Raw genomic sequence first — 19,424 nt, 5'->3', positions numbered from 1 at the left:
TTTGGTTGAAAGTGATTTTATTCAATATTAGAATAGCTACTGCAGCTTGTTTCTTGGGACCATTTGCATGTTTGTCTTGTCACTGAGGTGTGTTTCCTATATGCAGTCAAATTCTGGATCCTGGTTACATATCCAGTCTCTTAGCCTATGTCTTTGGTTTTTTTTATTATTATTATTATTAAATCTTTTCTTTATTTATATGTTATATGATTTCTCCTTTCCCAGTTTCCCCTCCAAAAAAACAAAAAACCAAAAAAACGAAAAACAACAAGAACAAATCCCTGTTGCCTCCCTCTCCCCATGCTTGCCACCCCACCCTCTCCCACTTATTGGCCCTGGCATTCCCCTACACTGGGGTATAGCACTTCGCAGGGCCAAGGGCCTCTCCACCCATTGATGGTCTCCACCCATTGATGACCAACTTTGCGGTCCTCTACTATATATATGCTGCCAGAACAATCAGTCCCACCATGTGTACTCCTTGGCTGGTAGTTTAGTCCCTGGCAGCTCTGAGGGTACTAGTTAGTTCATATTGTTCGTCCTAAGGAGCTGCAAACCCTTCAGCTACATTGGTCCTTTCTCTAGCTCCTTCATTGGGGACCCTGTACTCAGTTCAATGAATGGCTGTGAGCCTCTACATCTGTATTAGTCAGGTACTGTCAGAGCCTCTCAGGAGATAGCTATATCAGCTGGATTGTCCTTCCTTCAGTCTCTGCTCCATAGTTAGTCTCTGCAACTCCTTCCATGGGTATTTTGTCCCCCCTTTTAAAACAGAATGAAATGTCCACATTTTGGTCTTTCTTCTTGAGTTTCTTGTGGTTTGTGGGTTGTTCTTTGTGTATTCCGAACTTCTGGGCTGATAACCACTTATCAGAGAGTGCATACCAAGTGTATTCTTTTGTGATTGGGTTACCTCACTCAGGATGATAATCTCCAGGTCCATCCATTTCCCTAAGAATTTCATAAATTCATTGTTTTTAATAGCTGAGTAGTACTCCATTGTGTAGATGTACCACAATTTCTGTATCCATTCCTCTGTTGAGGGACATCTGGGTTCTTTCCAGTTTCTGGCTATTATAAATAAGGCTGCTATGAACATGGTGGAGCATGTGTCCTTATTACTTGTTGGAGCATCTTCTGGGTATATGCCCAGGAGTGATATAGCTGAGTCCTCCGGTAGAACTATGTCCAATTTTCAGAGGAATCGCCAAACTGATTTTTATAGTGGTTGTACCAGCTTGCAATCCCACCAGCAATGAAGGAGTATTCCTCTTTCTCTACAATCTCTCCAGCATCTGCTGTCACGTGAGTTTTTTTCCTAGCCAATCTGACTGGTGTGAGGTGGAATCTCAGGGTTGTTTTGATTTGCATTTCCCTGATGAATAAGGATGTTGAACATTTCTTTAGGTGCTTCCCAGCCATTAGGTATTCATCAATTGAGAAAGCTCTGTACCCCTTTTTTTTTTTTTTTTTTTTTTGGTTTCTCAAGACAGGGTTATTCTGTGTTGTCCTAACTGTCCTGGTACTCACTCTGTAGACGAGGCTGGCCTCGAACTCAGAAATTCACCTGCCTCTGCCTCCCAAGCCAAGCGCTGTGATTAAAGGCATGAGCTATCACTGCCCGGCCCCCATTTTTTAATAGGGTAATTTGGTTTTCCTGAGTCTAACTTCTTGATTTCTTTGTATATATTGGATATTAGCCCTCTATAGGATATATGATTGGTAAAGATCTTTTCCCAATTTGTTGGTTGCCGTTTTGTCCTATTGACAGTGTCTTTTGCCTTACAGAACTTTTGCAACTTTATGAGGTCCCATTTGTTGATTCTTGATCTTAGAGCATAAGCTATTGGCATTCTGTTCAGGAAATTTTCCCCTGTGCCAGTGTGCTCGAGGCTCTTCCCCACTTTCTTTTCTATTAGTTTCAGTGTATCTGGTTTGATGTGGAGGTCCTTGATCCACTTGGACTTGACATTTGTACAAGGAGAAAAGAAAGGATTGGTTTGCATTCTTCTACATGATAACCGCCAGTTGAACCAGCACCATTTGTTGAAAATGCTGTCTTTTTTCCATTGTATGGTTTTAGCTCCTTTGTCAAAGATCAAGTGACCATAGGTGTGTAGATTCAACTCTGGGTCTTCAATTCTGTTCCATTGATCTACTTGCCTGTCAGTGTACCAATACCATGTAGATTTTATCACAGTTGCTCTGTAGTACAGCTTAAAGTTCCTTTATTGTTGATAATAGTTTTCCCTATCTTAGGTTTTTTGTTGTTCCAGATGAATTTGCAAATTGCTCTTTCTAGATCTGTGAAGAATTGAGTTGGAATTTTGATGGGGATTGCATTGAATCTGTAGATTGCCTTCTTCACGATGGCCATTTTTACTATATTAATCCTGCGAATCCACAAGCATGGGAGATCTTTCCATTTTCTGAGATCTTCTCCAATTTCCTTCTTCAGAGACTTAACGTTCTTATCAAACAGATCTTTTACTTGCTTAGTTAGAGTCACACCAAGGTATTTTATATTATTTGTAACTATTGTGAAGGGTGTTGTTTCCCTGATTTCTTTCTCAGCCTGTTCATCCTTCGTGTAGAGGAAGGACACTGATTTGCCTGAGTTAATTTTATATCCAGTTACTTTGCTGAGGTTGTTTATCAGGTTTATGAGCTCTCTGGTGGAATTTTTGGGGTCCCTGACATATACTATCATATCATTAGCAAATAGTGATAATTTGACTTCTTCCTTTCTAATTCATATCCCTTTGATCTCCTTTTGTTTTCTTTTCTTTTTTTTTTTTGAAACCTTTATTGCATTATGATGAGAGAAGTTACATGATTTCAATTTCTCTGAATTTGTTAACATTTAAAAACATATTTCAATTAAATATAATTGAATCACATTCTTGTTTCCCTTTTGTACCACTGCTCCTCCCAGAGACCCCCCTTCAATACCTACAATATGGGGCTGGAGAGATGGCTCAGTGGTTTAGAGCACTGTCTGCTCTTTCACAGGTCCTGAGTTCAAATCCCAGCAACCATATGGTGGCTCACAACCATCTGGGATCTGATGCCCTCTTCTGGTGTGTCTGAAGACAGCTACAGTGTACTCCTTTTGTTGTCTAATTGCTCTGTCTAGGACTTCAAGTACAATACTGAATAGGTAGGGAGAGAGGAGGCAGCCTTGTCTACTCCCTGATTTTAGTAGGATTGCTAAGTTTCTCTCCATTTAGTTTGATGTTGGCTATTGGTTTTCTGTATATTGCTTTTACTATGTTTAAATATGGGCCTTGAATTCCTGATCTTTCCAAGACTTTTATCATGAAGGGATGTTGGATTTTGTCAAATGCTTTCTCAGCATCTAATGAGATGATCATATGGTTTTTTTTCTTTGAGTTTGTTTATATAGTGAATTACTTTGATGGATTTCCATATATTGAACCATACCTGCACCCCTGGGATGAAGCCTACTTGATCATGGTGGATGATCATTTTGATGTGTTCTTTGATTCGGTTTGCAAGGATTTTATTGAGTATTTTTGCATCAATATTCATAAGGAAAATTGGTCTGAATTTTTTTTTCTTTGTTAGGTCTTTGTGTGGTTTAGGTATAAGAGTAATTGTGGCTTCATAGAACGAATTGGGTAGAATACCTTCTGTTTCTATCTTGTGGAATAGTTTGAGGAGTATAGGTATTAGGTCTTCTTTGAAGGTTTGATAAAACTGCACTAAACCCATCTGGTCCTGTGCTTTTTTTTGGTTGGGAGATTATTAATGACTATTTCTATTTCATGAGCAGATATGGGACTGTTTATATCGTTGATCTGATCTTGATTTAACTTTGCTACCTGGTTTCTGTCTAGAAAATTGTCCATTTCATCCAGGTTTTCCAGTTTTGTTGAGTATAGACTTTTGTGGTAGGATCTCATGATTTTTTGGGTTTCCTCGGTGTCTGTTGTTATGTCTCCCTTTTCATTTCTGATCTTGTTAATTAGGATACTGTCTCTGTGCCCTCTAGTTAGTCTGGCTAAGGGTTTATCTATTTTGTTAATTTTCTCAAAGAACCAGCTCCTGGTTTGGCTGATTCTTTGTATAGTTCTTTTTGTTTCTATTTGGTTGATTGCAGCCATGAGTTTGATTATTTCCTGCCTTTGATTCCTCTTAGGTGAATTTGCTTCTTTTTGTTCTAGTGCTTTCAGGTGTGCTGTCAAATTGCTGGTGTATGCGCTCTCCAGTTTCTTTTTGGAGACACTTAAGGCTATTAGTTTTCCTCTTAGGACTGCTTTCATTGTATCCCATAAGTTTGGGTATATTGTGGCTTCATTTCATTAAGCTCTAGAAAGTCTTTAATTTCTTCCTTCATTTCTTCCTTGACCAAGTTATCATTGAGTAGAGTGTTGTTAAACTCCCACGTGTATGTGGGCATTCTATTGTTTATGTTGTTATTGAGGAACAGCCTTACTCCATAGTGATCTGATAGGATACAAGGAATTATTTCAATCTTCTTGTATCTGTTGAGGTCTGATTTGTGACCAAGTATATGGTCAGTTTTGGAGACGGTACCATGAGGTGCTGAGAAGAAGGTATATCCTTTTTTTTTTTTTTTTTAGGATAGAAAGTTCTGTAGATATCTGTTAAATCCATCTGTTTCATAACTTCTGTTAGTCTCACTGTGTCTTTGTTTAATTTCTGTTTCCATGATCTGTCCATTGCACAGTGGCATGTTGAAATCTCCCACTATTATTGTGTGTGGTGCAATTTGCGCTTTGAACTTTAGTAAAGTTTCTTTTGTGAATGTAGATGCCCTTTGATTTGGAGCATAGAGGTTCAGAATTGAGAGTTCATCTTGGTAGATCATACCTTTGATGAACATGAATTGTCCCTCCTAATCTTTTTTGATCACTTTATGGTGAAAGTCGATTTTATTTGATATTAGAATGGCTACTCCAGCTTGTTTCTTGTGACCATTGGCTTGGGGAATTGTTTTCCAGCCTTTTATTCTGAGGTAGTATCTGTCTTTGTCACTGAGGTGGGTTTTCTGTATGCAGCAAAAGGTTGGGTGCTGTTTTATGTACCCAGTCTGATAGTCTATGTCTTTTTATTGGGGAATTGAGTCCATTGATATTAATAGATATTAAGGAAAAGTAATTGTTGCTTCCTGTTATTTTTGTTGTTAGAGCAGGAATTCCATTCATGTGGCTATCTTCTTTTAGTTTTGTTGGAAGATTACATTTTTGCTTTTTCAGAGATGTACTTCCCCTCCTTTTGTTCGAGTTTTCCATTTATTACCCTTTGAAGTGCTGGATTTGTGAAATACATTGTGTGAATTTGGTTTTGTCATGAAATACTTTAGTTTCTCCATCTATGGTGATTGAGAGTTTTACTGGGTATAGTAGTCTGGGCTGGCATTTGTGTTCTCTTAGGGTCTGTATGACATCTGCCCAGGATCTTCTAGGTTTCATTGTCTCTGGTGAGAAGTCTGATGTAATTCTGATAGGTCTGCCTTTATATGTTACTTGACCTTTTTCCCTTACTGCTTTTAGTATTCTTTCTTTGTGTTGTGCATTTGGTGTTTTGACTATTAGTTACAGGAGGAATTTCTTTTCTGGTCCAGTCTATTTGGAGTTCTATAGGCTTCTTCTATGTTCATGGGTATCTCTTTCTTTAGGTTAGGGAAGTTTTCTTCTATAATTTTGTTGAAGATATTTACTGGCCCTTTACGTTGGAGGTCTTCAGTCTCTTCTATTCCTATTATCCTTAGCTTTGGTCTTCTTGTTATGTCCTGGATTTCCTGGATGTTTTGGGTCAGGAACTTTTTGCATTTTGCATTTTCTTTGACTGTTGTATCAATGTTTTCTATGGTATCTTCTGCACCTGAGATTCTCTCTTCTATCTCTTGTATACTGTTGGTGATGCTTGCATCCATATTTCCTGACTTCTTTCCTAAGATTTCTAATTCCAGAGTTGTCTCTCTTTGTGATTTCTTAAAGGTTTCTACTTCCATTTTTAGGTCCTGGATGGTTTTGCTCAATTCCTTCACCTGTTTGTTTGTGCTTTCCTGTAGTTCCGTTAGGGATTTTTGTGTTTCCTCTCTAGGGGCTTCTTGTTTACTCATGATCTCCTGTAATTCTTTAAGGTATTTTTTTGTTTCCTCTTTAAGGGCTTGTACCTCTTTACCTGTGTTCTCTTGTATTTCTTTAAGGGAGTTATTCATGTTCTTCTTAAATTCCTCTAGCACCATCGTGAGATATGATTTTAGATCCAAATCTTGCTTTTCCTGTGTTTTGGCAATTCCAGAACTTGCTGTGGTGGTAGTACTAGGTTCTGATGAAGCCAAGTAGTCTTGGTCTCTGTTGGTAAGATTTTTGTATTTGCCTTTCACCATCTGTTGATCTCTGGTGTTAGATGTTCTTGCTGTCTCTGACTAGAGCTTGTTCTTCCTATTGGTCTGTAAGCCTGTGTCAGCACTTCTGGGAGATCAGCTCTCCTCTGGTAAAACCAGGGTACAGATGGCTGTGGATCAATTGTCCGTCCTGAGTCCTGGGGTCAGAGCACACCCTGGAGACAGGATCTCCACTTGCCGGAAAGGTGCAGAGAGGGCTGTGGGTCTGTTGTCCCTCCTAGGTATGGTCTGAGGTAGATAGGATCCTGACCAGGCTGCCCTGCCACTTGTAAGGCCTGTGCCTCCCGGCTGGTCCTGCCTTAGAAAGTCACCAGAGAGAGAATGGAGGATCTCACCTGAGTCCCTGGGTTAAAGCACTAGCTGAAGGCAGGCTCTCCGCTTGCAGGGAAGGGACAGAGAGGATTGCAAATCCACTGCTGTCACTCCTAGGTATAGATGGAGGTTGAGAGGATCCTGTCCCTGCCACCCTGCAACTTGTGAGGCCTGTGCCAAACGATGTCTTTTTATTGGGGAATTGAGTCCTTTGATTTTGAGAAAAATTAGGGACCAATTATTATTGGTTCCTGTAATTTTTATTGTTAGAGGTGGAATTATGTTTGTGTGTTTCTCTTCTCTTGAGTATGTTGGAAGAAGATTTATTCTTGGGTGTAGTTTCCCTCCTTGTATTGGACTTTTTCTTCTGTTTTCCTCTGTAGGGTTGGAATGCTGGAAAGATATTGTTTAAATTTGATTTTTGTCTTGGAATACCTTGGTTTCTCCATCTATGGTAATTGCACGTTTTTCTGGGGGGAAATATTTCTTATTCAACATTTTAAAAGATAAGCCAAAATAGAAAAGATTGATAAATAAGAACCAAAGATGATTGGACAAAGCCTGGGAGAAAACATTTCAAAGATCACAGCATCCTGAAAAATGAAAGCTAAGCAGTATGACAGAGCAGTTACAGACTTAGTGGTTTGGGGATTTGATTTGGTTTGGTTTTAGCTTTCTTTTTTTTTTTTTTTCAAAATTTGGCATATTTACATATACACAAATTGTTGGTTTAGAAGTTGAATCAAGTCTAAAAGCAAAATTAATTTTATATGTATTACACTCAGAGCCTGAAAATAATTTAATATAATATTTTTAGTTTGCAAACATTTTTATTACAAGCTAGCACATGAGGTCAGGTGTAAATTTTCCCATATGTTGCATTGTCTTGGTGCTAATAATGTTTCAGAATTCTTAGTGTTCCAGATTTTTCATATTTCTTGATTCAGGATTCTTAGCCTGTATAAATTTATACTCAAAAATTGATGCCAGAATTGTAAAATGGAAGCTTGGCATGAAGAAACCCACCTGTAATTTTAGCACTTAGGTAGAGACAGGAGAATCGTAAGTTTGAGGCTAGACCATGTAAAACCCTATCTCAAAAAATGTCTGTCTCTCTCCCTCTGTGTGTGTGTATTTGTGTATAATAATCATGCATGTATATTTGTATAGATTAAAAGTAGAATATAATAATGTCCAAAAGAGGATAGTATACATTTACATTGTTGAACAATTTTTAAATAATAGTCTCTAATAATTGTAGACATTTTGGCTATAGAAAGATGTATCCATAATTAGTATGTATGTGTTTATTAGTTTCCAAGATAAAAACATTTCTAGCAGTTACATTCCCTAACTTAGTCATCATTTCTGTGGCCTGTGGCTAGTTGTAGAATTTGAGAGCTGCAGGCAACCTACTTGTTCCTCACCAAGGGAACAGTATGTAAAACATGGCGATTACTTGTGTGGAAAACTAGGTATCAACAACAAGCATTCATGCATTTCATATAAAATTTTAATTAAATGCCAAAATATAGATCTAAAAAATATTGTTTACATTAAACAGATACAGAATTTTAGTATAAAAATATGCAATAACAACATATATCATGGTTTGACTTGAACTTAGAAAACAAAGAGGAGAGGTACCACCAAACAATATTGAAAGCTTTGTTATGAGAGTTAAAAACAGTGAGTCATCTAACATTGTGTTTAACTCTGGATTCATGGCCCAGAAAAGACTGCAAGAAAAAATAAGCTCTGTGGCTTAGTAGTGTGACGTACAATGCGGAGATAGATCTTGGAAGAAAGATGAGTACAGAAATTGGTTCATAAGGATCTACAGTCATGTACTGAGAAATAAATTGGATATAGAAGATCCATGTTGAGAGGGAAATTGAAGAACTTGGGACTAGAGGTCAAGGTAAACTATTACAAAGTTGAACTGGCAGACAGCATCATGATAGCCATTTGATTTATCTTTCCGTTGTTATAAACTACGTGGAACCAAAGGCTTGAACTGTCTCACCCACCCAGGGTTTTCCAATAGAGTCAAGGAAGAGCCAAGTTAGAATTTAGATCTTTTCATTGCTATTCTCACTGAGCTGCTATGCCTGGCTCACTGACAGTATGCACAGCCATAAAGAATCAAGTGTGAGAGTTGACTGGAAAAGAAAGGACGATGAATGGGTTTGTTGATTTTTGACATCTGTGTGGAAGAGTCATCTGGTTTTGGACATTTGGTGTAAAGACTGTGAAGTGAGACTAAGTGTGTTGAGAATGATAACGCTGGTTGTAGTTTCCTGAAACATAAAGGGTCTTGAGTGTTGTGCTGTCCGTAAGCAATTTTGCCATAATATTTACCAACGATATTCTATAGCTCAACATTAAGCAAATCAGAGTTGTATACATAAAACTATGCCTGCTTTTCCTGCCACAGATTTGAAGAAACATAAGGATAAGCAGATGCTTCTTTGAGGGAAAGGGTGTTGCTTTCAAGTTTGACAGATTCTGAATGATGGGCATATTGACATTACCAAAATTCAGCTTTGAAATGATGCTCTGTATTACCATGCCAAGAAAAAGTAAATTAGAAATTCTTTAAACACATTTATACTTACACTGAAACACAGTTTCATTTGTTGTCTGATAATATGATTTCAAAAGCTAAAATCATGTGAACATATAATTAACGCTTCTTTTGGTTGACAGTTATGGAGATAACCTGCCATGGCACATGAGACTGTTGAGGTTGTTTTCTGTCAGCTTCAGTCCCCTGGCCCTGCTTACCCACTTCATGTGTATAGTGCTCCAGGAGCCACTTGACTGTTTCTTAAAACCACTGCTTCCTTCTCTTTGCCTTTTGATCAGTATTCTGTTTCTCAGAAAATTTATACTCTCTCTCGCTACACTTGCTTTCTCTAGGAAGGTATTTTCCATCATTATACTACTCTTTTATCCTTGCAGATGAACTTAGCACTCACTTATATAATTGAAATTTCATGTTGTTTCTCTGTGGGTGCTTTTTCATTTCATTATATTTTTTATAATTCATATTCAGCTCAGTGGGCTCAAATTCTGCATCTTGGTATGTCTGAAAGAAAGGGAACCAAACATGTTGGCACACACCTTTGATTCCAGCACTGGGGAGACTGAGGAAGGCAGAGCTCTCTGAGTGAGACCAGTCTAAACTGTATAATGAGTTCCAACCATGTGACTTGATCTTAAAAATGTATATTGTCATTTGAGCATATGTTTTAGGAGTGATGGGTTTTATCTGTGGTAGGGTACAAACCTTGAGTTTATTAATCTACTCTAAAGATGATCTGAAGCACTGGCATATGGGTTCATATTAACTTCTCAAATCTAACAAAAATAATTAAGAAAGTTGAAGTTGGGAGTGGTCTGGGGTCAGGCATTGGAAGACTTGGTGTCACTCTACGCAGCCACTAACGTGAAAGGATATGATTAAATTTTAATTTTGAAAAAATATTTTAAGGAAAGAATAAAAAAAGCAAAACTAGATAAGAATTAAAATAATTTTTAAGTAATTTTGTTCAAATAATGTCCTACACTTAGTCTCCAAATAATATATATATTCTGATTAACTTTAGAAATTCATTAACATGCATTGATGCTATTTTTACATATGTAACTTGTTCATCAATATTGACTGAGAATTGAGATCTAGGTATGTAATTCGGTGGTAGGATACTTATTTGACACTTGAAAACCTTGAGTTTATTAATCCTTTGTGCCCACATCTAAAACTTATTGTAGACTTAACCAAATAACACAGTCTCTGACAGTAAACATCCTTGTTGAGTTTATGGGTGATAGGACACAAACCCTTCACATTGTTTGACCACCCCATCCTTCTCTTCAGTTATTCCTGAGTGGGATAACATTCCGTTTTTCTTATCCCAGAGTTCTGTAGGATATCTCCATCCAAGTGGCTCAGAGGTACTTATAACATAGGGGCTCTGAGCTGAACTTATTGTCCCATCCCCCATACCTTATATCTGTTGTAAATGGTATCATCCAATTCCTGATTCAGAAAAGCAGGAAGGAGGCATCATACATTGTTCTGCTTCCTAACTCTACGTTTACAATGTGCCACTTTGCTATCACTGTATTGTTTGTCTGTTTCTGTTTCCTTTATTATTATTATTTTATTTAGTTACATTCCAAATGTTGTTCTCCCTTTTTAGTCCCTTTTCCCAGCATTCTTCACCCCATTCAATCTCCCCTTTGCCTCTAAAAGAGTGCTCTCTGCCCCCTGAGTCCCCAACCCCACATCCTCCTTCCCTGAGTTATCAAGTCTCTACAGGATTAGGCACATCTTCTCCCACTAAGACTACACAAAGCTGTCCTCTGCTACATATGTGCTGGCCCAAGGGTCAGCCCCTGTATGCTCTCAGGTTGGTGCCTTAGTCTCTGGGAGCACCCAGCAGTCTGGGTTAGTCGACACTGTTGTTCTTCCTATGGGGTTGCAATCCTCTTCAGTTCCTTCAGTCCTTCCCCTAATTCAACCATAGGGGTCCCTGACTTCAGTCCAGTGGTTGACTGTAAGTATCTGCATCTGTCTCAGTCAGCTGCTGGTAGAATCTCTCAGAGGACAGCCATGCTAGGCTCCTATCTGCAAGCACAACATAGCATCAGTAATAGTGTCAGGGTTTGGTGCCCACCCATAGGATGGATCCCAAGTTGTGCCAGTCACTGGACGGCCTTTCCTTTTTAGTCTTTGCTCCATTTTTGCCCATGCATTTATTTTAGACAGGAACAATTTTGGGTCAAAAGTTTTGAAGGTGGTTTGATGGCCCCATCCCTCCATTGGGAGCCCTGTCTATTTACTGGAGGTGGTCTCTTCAGGTTCCATCTCCCCACTGTTGGGCATTTTGGCTAAGGTCATCCCAAATGAGTCCTGGGACCCTCTCATATCCTAGGTCTCTGGGACTTTCTAAAGGTTCCCACTGACCCCACCCCTAGCAGCAACATATTTCCATTCATTCTCGTGGCCTTCTGGTCTCCCCCAATACCTGATCCTGCCCTTTTTCCCCTCCCCTACACCTCTACCTCCCAGGTCCTTCCTGCCTCCCATGATTATTTTGTTCCTCCTTCTAAGTGAAATTGAAGCATCCTCACTTGGGCCTTCCTTCTTGTTAAACTTCTTACAGTCTATGTAATGTATTGTGAATATTCTGTACTTTTTGGCTCATATCCAGTTACCAGTAATTACATACCGTATATGACCTTTGTCATTGCCCTTGCTGAGCTTCTCCCATGTAAACCCTGCTAAAACCCCCTCTGGCTTTCTACACCCCCTTTCTTCTTGTCCTTTTCTTAAAATAGTTTTTCAGAATTAAAATCTGATTATGCTGCTTCATGTCAGTGACTACCCAGAATGACTTGACCCCAGGCCACTCCTCACTGCAGCTCTCTCAACAAGCCACACTGTAGCTTGTCCAAAATTCCTTTCTTTAGCAAATGTCCTCCCAATTTTAAAAGTTCAGCTCAAGTGTCATATTTTAAATAATCTTTTCTAAGTCATTTTCTTTCTTCCCTTTAAAGCCTAATGTCTTCTCTAGTACAGTTGTAGACTGAATGCTGGTCTGTTGTGATAATTTAACACTTTATTATATATAACTGTCTACATTTTCAACTGTCCTCACTAAGCTGTAAGGTCCACAAAAGATGGTAAGAAAACATTTTGAGTGATTAATTTATCAAATTAAATAACTGAATTGTCTTTTATTGGGAGAATAAGTAAACTAATTTAATTATATTCATGCCTCTTGCTCTTCAGTCTTTCAGAGGTGCAGCTGCTTTCTTGGCCTCTCATTGAGAAAAAGTTTGTATTATACTCTTTATTCAGCTATTCAGGATTGGGTGACTACTTAATAGTGTGATTCCAAGTGAGTGCGCCTGATCAGTCATCTCGATATAGTTAACAAAAGCCATTTTGTGTTTTCTAGTATAGATCCGGCCTTTAAATTATATTGTATAAGTAAATGGTTTTATTGAAGAACATAAGAGCTGCTGTTATACAAGTGCAGTTCTCGATCTCATGCTATCATATCGAATGTAATAGATAAATTATGTAAATTGAAATTTATGTATATTCGTTGTGTTCATTTCAAGTCATTTTTATAACTGCAGAGCTTTTTCTCCAAAAGTATGTGTGCCAATAACTTTTATATATCACTTATTTTTAAAATGTACTTTTGCCAGGTAATAGTTTTATTTTAACTGAGATAACAGATTTTTCTCAGATGTTTCATATTTCCATTTGAATAATATTGTGTTTTCTATTATAAAAAAAGCTGTGGAAATCTGGAACTCATGCACCACTAGTTTTGATTCACAGTGTCTCTTGGGATCTCTCCCATGTGAGAAGTGGCCTTGAGCAGATGTGCTTAGTCATAGGATTGCCAGACAGCTCCGTATGTGTCAGCAGCTAGCTTTCTAGCTTTCTGAGCAGAAAAAATGGGGGGATAGTGGCTTTTCTGTCATTCGTTTTTCTTCACAGTGTTTACCCTTAATGTTATTTAAGGACTGATGGTAATTATATGTTATTGTTAAATGTTTGTTGCTCTTACTCATTAAAGAACAAAGAATTTTGATTTTATTTGTAGAGTACATGGGTCATAAATGGACCTTTGTGGCAACTGTTTAATATTAGAATTCCTTGTTTCACAAATTGTTCAAAGCTAAAACAAACTACATAGCACTCATTGCCCAAAAATTTTACATCTAATAATAAAAGAGTATTTAAGGATGTTTCATTGATATTTATAATTGTCTTTGGCAAATATTCTGCATTCGTATACCTTTTTAGGTTGTGCTTTGTGGTATGTTGTATGAGAAGCATAGGCTCTGTACTCAGCCTTATTTTACATGGACTGCATGGCCTTAGTCCATTTCAGGTGTTTAACAAAATACTGTAGAATGAAATAGGTTAGAAACACCATAAAGTTATTTTGTTATAGTAATAGAGGAAGGCAAGCCCAAGATGAAGACACCAGTAGTTTCCATATCCAGTGAGGGCTCTGCATCATAAATTACACCTTTTTCATGTGTCAGGCCTCTTTTACAAGGCTGCTGATCTCATTTTTGAGGGTTCCACAATCATCATTTCCTCATCTACCAAACATCATACCTTCTAAGACCATCACATGAGAGGAAAGATACATTCAGACTAGCTGTTGTTTACTGACGGATTGTTTTGTCAGATTGCTAAGTGCATGAAGTTCAGTTTCTTCATCTATCTAGGAGAGCTAAAATACCACCCTGCATGCCACATCCCGCTTATTCCTATTTCTTTAAAGCAAATCTAGTACTATACAAGTATTAAACTTCTCTGATTACCTTGGACTGGCTGGGCAGAGAGCATTGGGATCCACCTGTCTCTTACCTTCCCAGCACTGTACAGTACGGTGGACTATAACACTATATTTAAGCACATCTGTTCTTTTTTGGCATCTAGTCTGTCTGGGTAGGAAGGTATCTTTTCATGTCATTTCTATAACTATGCTTTGTGTTCTTAAAAGTTTAGTTCCCTTTTGCAAGGTTCTTTTGAATCCTCCTGTCTCCGACATTTTTTGCTGACACTATTTTTCCTCTCTTATCCTCTGAAATTGCCTTGAAAAATCTGTTTATTTCATTTACTGTGGAATTACCTTTTCTGAATAATTTGTATTTGTTCCTGAGTTTCTTCTGTGGCCTTTGGGGCTATTTCTCAGCTTCCATTGTCTTCTTTATTTTCTCATCTGACATCCTGAAAATAGATATTTCTCAAATTTCTATCCCTTTTACTCAATTCTCCCTCTTTCCTTAAGTTTACCCTACCTAGGTTCATTAATATCAGTGTTTCCCCAATACATACATTTAGCATTGATCTGCTTTGTTGACCTCAAAACTTGAATTGCTAGGTCATGAGTTTATTTGCTTTGTTACTGTTATTTTCTTTTGCTAGGTTCTTAGCCCCAAGTTGACCTTGAGCTCATTAGATAGTCCAGGCTGGCCTCAAACTTGTTAACTTCCAATCTCAGCCTCTTGTGTGCGGGGATTCTATACAAGTACCACCTTACCTAGCTAAACTTTAATAACAGATACTCTGCTTCTAAAAAATAATTATCTTATTTTAGGAGGCTAAGGAGATTGTACAGCCTGTAAAGTATTTCAGTGCAAGTAAGAGAGCAACTGAGTTATATCCCTGGGATCCTCATGAAATAGGTAGGCATGGTACTGTATGCCCATGATACCAGTGCTGGGAAAAAGAGACAGATGGATCTCAAGGCTCTCTGACTAGCCAGTCCAAGCTAATCAGAGAAGTCTAATACTTGTATGGTAATAGATCAGTTTTAAACAAATAGGAGTATGTGGTGTGTGTGTGTATGTCTATCTCTTTGTCTGTATGTCTGTGTGTATGTTGAGGCTTCTAAAAATCACTATTGTAGGATTGTCCACACATGAACAATGAAGGGGTAAAACATGAAGACGCAATTGTCTTCAGAGCTGGTAATTTCATCTTCTCTCCTTTGCACTCATTTATTGTGCTCTTACTTGTCTTCAAAGGGTTAATAAATTGTGGTTTCTGCCTTCAGATTGTAGTCCATCTTCTATGAACTCATGAGTCTACAGGGGAGAAATCATTTAATATTAATTGAAATGCAGTATGGTCTGTTAATGTACAAGGAATTATGTCTTATAAAGATTTCAATTTAGGATCTATGTAAGCAAAATCAGTGTGGACTTGACAAGAAAACACTTTTAATTTGTAACACAGAGTCCCCAATGGAGGAGTTAGAGAAAGGACTGAAGGAGCTGAAGGGGTTGGCAACCCCATAGGACAAACAACAATATCAACCCACCAGACTCCCCAGAGCTCCCAGGAACTAAACTACCAACCAAAGAGTACACATGGAGGGACTCATGGCTCCAGCTGCATATGTAGCAGAGGATGGCCTTGTCAGACATAAATTGGAGGAGAGGCCCTTGGTCCTGTGAAGGCTCTATGCCCCAGTGTAGGAGAATGCCAGAACAGGGATACTAGAGTGGGTGGGTGGGTGAGGGAACACCATCATAGAAGCAGGGGTAGTGAGGAGGGGATAGGGAGTTTCTAGAGGGGAAACTGGGAAAGTGGAGAACATTTGAAATATAAATAAAGAAAATATCTAATAAAAATTAAAAAAAAAAAAGAAAAATTGGGAAAAGAGGGAGAGACTTATGCAATAAAAATGGGAAAACCCAGAGTGTGCTCAAGGAAAGCATGTCCTTAGTATGCTCCCTGTTAAACATGGAACAGAGTACTTGGGAGGACTGGGAAAAAGATGAGGCCTTGATGTTGACTGGTACTGGCCTTTTTCATATAGAGCAGTATAGAATTTTATTCAAAAGTAATGAAAATAAAACGTTTTTTTCATTTTGTCTGAGAAATAAATTTTAAGTGGAATTTTAAGCCTAAAGCTGGGTCTGATGGCACCTGCCTATAATCTCAACACTTGGAGGTAGAGAAGCAGAAGGATCATTGTTCCAGGTCATCTTCAGGCCTTTGAAACTTGTCGTTGAAAACAAAAAGGTGTTGGGAGAATAAGTTCTTGGAAGTGAGAGCGGTGCTAAAGGTTGGGCCATAAAAACGGAGAGGAATACATATTTCACAGACAGTTTAAAAGTTGACTAAAATCAGATCAAAGTAAGGAAAATTCCTATTAGTGAGAGAAGTTTTGTTCTCTCGGCAGGTGAGTTTCATCCCTAGCGGTGACAGCTCTGGGCTCCTGATGCCCAGGCTCTGCATGCTGAGATGCTCCCAGCTCTAGCCTCACACCTGATTAGAGTCCACCAGGCACTGTAATGTAGTTTACCTTCTCCTGCTCAGCAACCCATGAAGCAAGTAGAAAAAGCAGCATTATGATGAAGTTCTTCTTTATGATGATCAAATACTTCTTCATTAAATATATAGGATTTATTTATTTAAATAAAGTATTCTTTATACCCCTCTAAAATTACCTATATTTTTATTTGCTTTTGCATGTATCTTATTAGCAATAAGAAAATCATTCAAAATTTACCTATGGGGTCCATTTTTTAGTTACATAAATATTAATTATGATTTTACTAAGTTTAGATTCTGAACTTTTTATTCTTTGTGGTCTCTAACATAACACGTGAATTTACTTTCTTTAGGCAAGCCAAGTTAGATCTGAGAGTTGCAGTAACGAAAGTGGAAGAGTTAACTAAAGTGACTGAAGGTCTTCAAGAACAGATGTTGAAGAAGGTATAGTGTTGGGAATACCTTAGTGCAGACTGTTTCCATTGAGGTTAGCATAGTGAATTAAAATGCCATTAAAATGCACATTACAGTCAGCTTTTGCTTAACATGCTCTATGAAAGTGGGAAATAAACATCTAATACCGTAAGTTGTATTGATTATTAAAGTTTTTATTGTCATAATAGGCTGACTGTAAGTCATAGGGGACTTTTAGAAAGGTATTGAGGTGTCAAAGTTTAGATGTAGGTGGATATAATTATTAAAAATTCTAGTTCTAATAGTGACAATATATGTGAATATCTAAGCCTTATTTCCTGATTGTGTAAAAGCTGTTTGTTGGTTTCCAGTAGTAATAGAGAAGTATAAAGGGGTGTGAGAGACCTCTCACAAGTAATTGTTTTTAGGCCTGGAAAACATCCTAAAATAGGAACTAAAGAAATAAGAATTACAAGGTTTTGGATTTCTTACCTGGTGGTCCTTCCAGTCAACAACCACACCTATGGCTTCAAAAATAAAAATTTATAAAGGCTTAAATGTTCAAGACCAAATTTAGGCCTCCAGTAGCCCTTGGACATTTTAAAAGAACATATATTAACAAGAGGCCAATGAAAAATAAAATAAAAACCCATCTTTTAAACTTTTACTAAACCTATGGTGATGGCTAAAGTATACAGCAAATGGGCAGCTGAGAACAGACTGAAACTTGAGAGAGATCTACTCTAATGAGATGAACTAAATAAGACAATTAACTAAATATTTAAGTTTGCTAGTTTGTGTGATCAAGAACATCCTACAAATATAATATGTGCAAATTGAGCCTCAGGAAATTGTCTTATTATTTAAAGTGTAAGAGAAAAAACTCCAAAGTTGGAAATTACAAAGAACAGATTTCAAGCAATAAGGACATCACTAAGAAAATAAACTCTAACTTTGCTCATCTGGAATGACCCTCAGATTGTGTAGGTTGGAGACACTCCATAGGAACTGCCTCTGTAAAAAAAGTGGAAATCTGAACAAAATACTCACAGATACCAGCTGCCGTACACTGGGGAACAGATTTCAGAGATCATATATAAGCAAGATATCTCCCACTTGAATTGCACCTACACCATAGTCCACAATACCAGAGTAACTATTTTGTTGACAGTAACCATTTTTCAAGCACAAATTACTAGACAGGAAAGTATAATCTGTGCTTGAAGGGCAAGAATTAGGGGAAATAGATGATAGGCTATTAATAAAATCTCTCAGTGGACCTAGTTATTTGATGTAAAAGATATAGCATTCAGACTTGGCTATTACATTTGTATTTAAGATGTGTTGGAGTGACAGATTAGTATGCAGTGATTGTTGCTTACCTAGCATGAGTATCATAGTTTTTCTTTTCAACATTATGGGCTTTAGAATTGCCATAGAAACAACATTTTGGATATCTGAGGGAATTTCTAGATTAGGTTAGACAGGTGAGATGATCCACTATAAATGTGGGCAGCATTATTTCACGACCTAAATTCTGTACTGAAGAATAAGGAAAAAGCAAGCTGAGCACCAGAATTTATTTCTCTCTGCTTCCTGACTGAGGATGAAATATGACCACCTACTTCATGCCCTTGCTTCAGTATCTTCCCTGCTATGAGCCTTAGAGCCTTAAATGGTAGCTAAAACAAATCTTTCCTTCCTTCCTTTCTTAAATTACTTTTGTCACAGCACCAAGAAAAGTAATTAATACTAGGTTGGCTCTACCCAGCACTACAAAAAACAAAAACAAAAAACATACAGCCAATAGAGCAATGCACACCCATAACCCTAAAACTTGGGAAATAAAGTCACAAAAATTTGGCATTCAGGACCATCCTTGGCTGCATAGTAAGTTTAAGACCAGACTACGATACTATATAAGACCCTGTTTCAAAAAAGAATGCTCAAGCATTTGTTTTCGTTTTTTAAATTTGATTATAAATAAGAATAAAATAAAGTCAAAATGAAAAAAAGGTTGAGAATTTTTATTGAGAACTAGAAAGCAATTTTAAAATGAAAATTCTAGAGCTTTTTACAGTAACTGAAAGTTCACTAGATAGGTTCAAACATAGATTGGCAAAGAGGTTGAATGCAAGAGTAGAAACTTCCTTGCCCAAGAGCCATTTTCAAGTATTTAAGAGTTTTGTGGGATTCTAGGAACTAGTCCAGCTAAGTGCAACTGGAATTCTAGAAAGGAGAGGAAGAGGAAGGATAGAAAATAGCTAAATGTCCGAGCTCTCAACAGGAAGCTGGTAAGGCAGAAAACATATAGAAAGAGAAGAGGAGACCACAGAAGTGGCAGGGCAGCTGGGACACAATCCTTTATACCTCCCTCTACAACTAGGAGGGACCTATTCACAGCCCTCTGTGCAAGTCTCCCACAAGTAGAGAGCTTATCTCCAGGGAGTGCTCTGACCCCAGGACTCA

General features: G+C 37.8%; 1 protein-coding gene across 7 annotated transcripts in view; it reads left to right on the top strand.

Moving 5' to 3' along the window:
* Sclt1 (sodium channel and clathrin linker 1) overlaps positions 1-19,424 on the top strand; it is a 130,540-nt gene that overhangs the window by 46,066 nt on the left and 65,050 nt on the right. For 6 of the 7 annotated variants that reach the window (XM_031376705.1, XM_031376706.1, XM_031376704.1 and 3 more), the window contains one exon: positions 16,895-16,985. The exons of the other annotated variant lie outside the window; for it this stretch is intronic. In XM_031376705.1, coding sequence (XP_031232565.1) covers positions 16,895-16,985 — 91 coding nt within the window. The remainder of the gene's footprint in view (positions 1-16,894; positions 16,986-19,424) is intronic. 7 annotated transcript variants of the gene reach the window in all.

The sequence above is a fragment of the Mastomys coucha genome, unplaced genomic scaffold, assembly GCF_008632895.1.
Source record: "Mastomys coucha isolate ucsf_1 unplaced genomic scaffold, UCSF_Mcou_1 pScaffold17, whole genome shotgun sequence".
In the NCBI taxonomy this organism is placed as follows: domain Eukaryota; kingdom Metazoa; phylum Chordata; class Mammalia; order Rodentia; family Muridae; genus Mastomys; species Mastomys coucha.
This window is presented reverse-complemented; position numbering and strand designations above follow the sequence as displayed.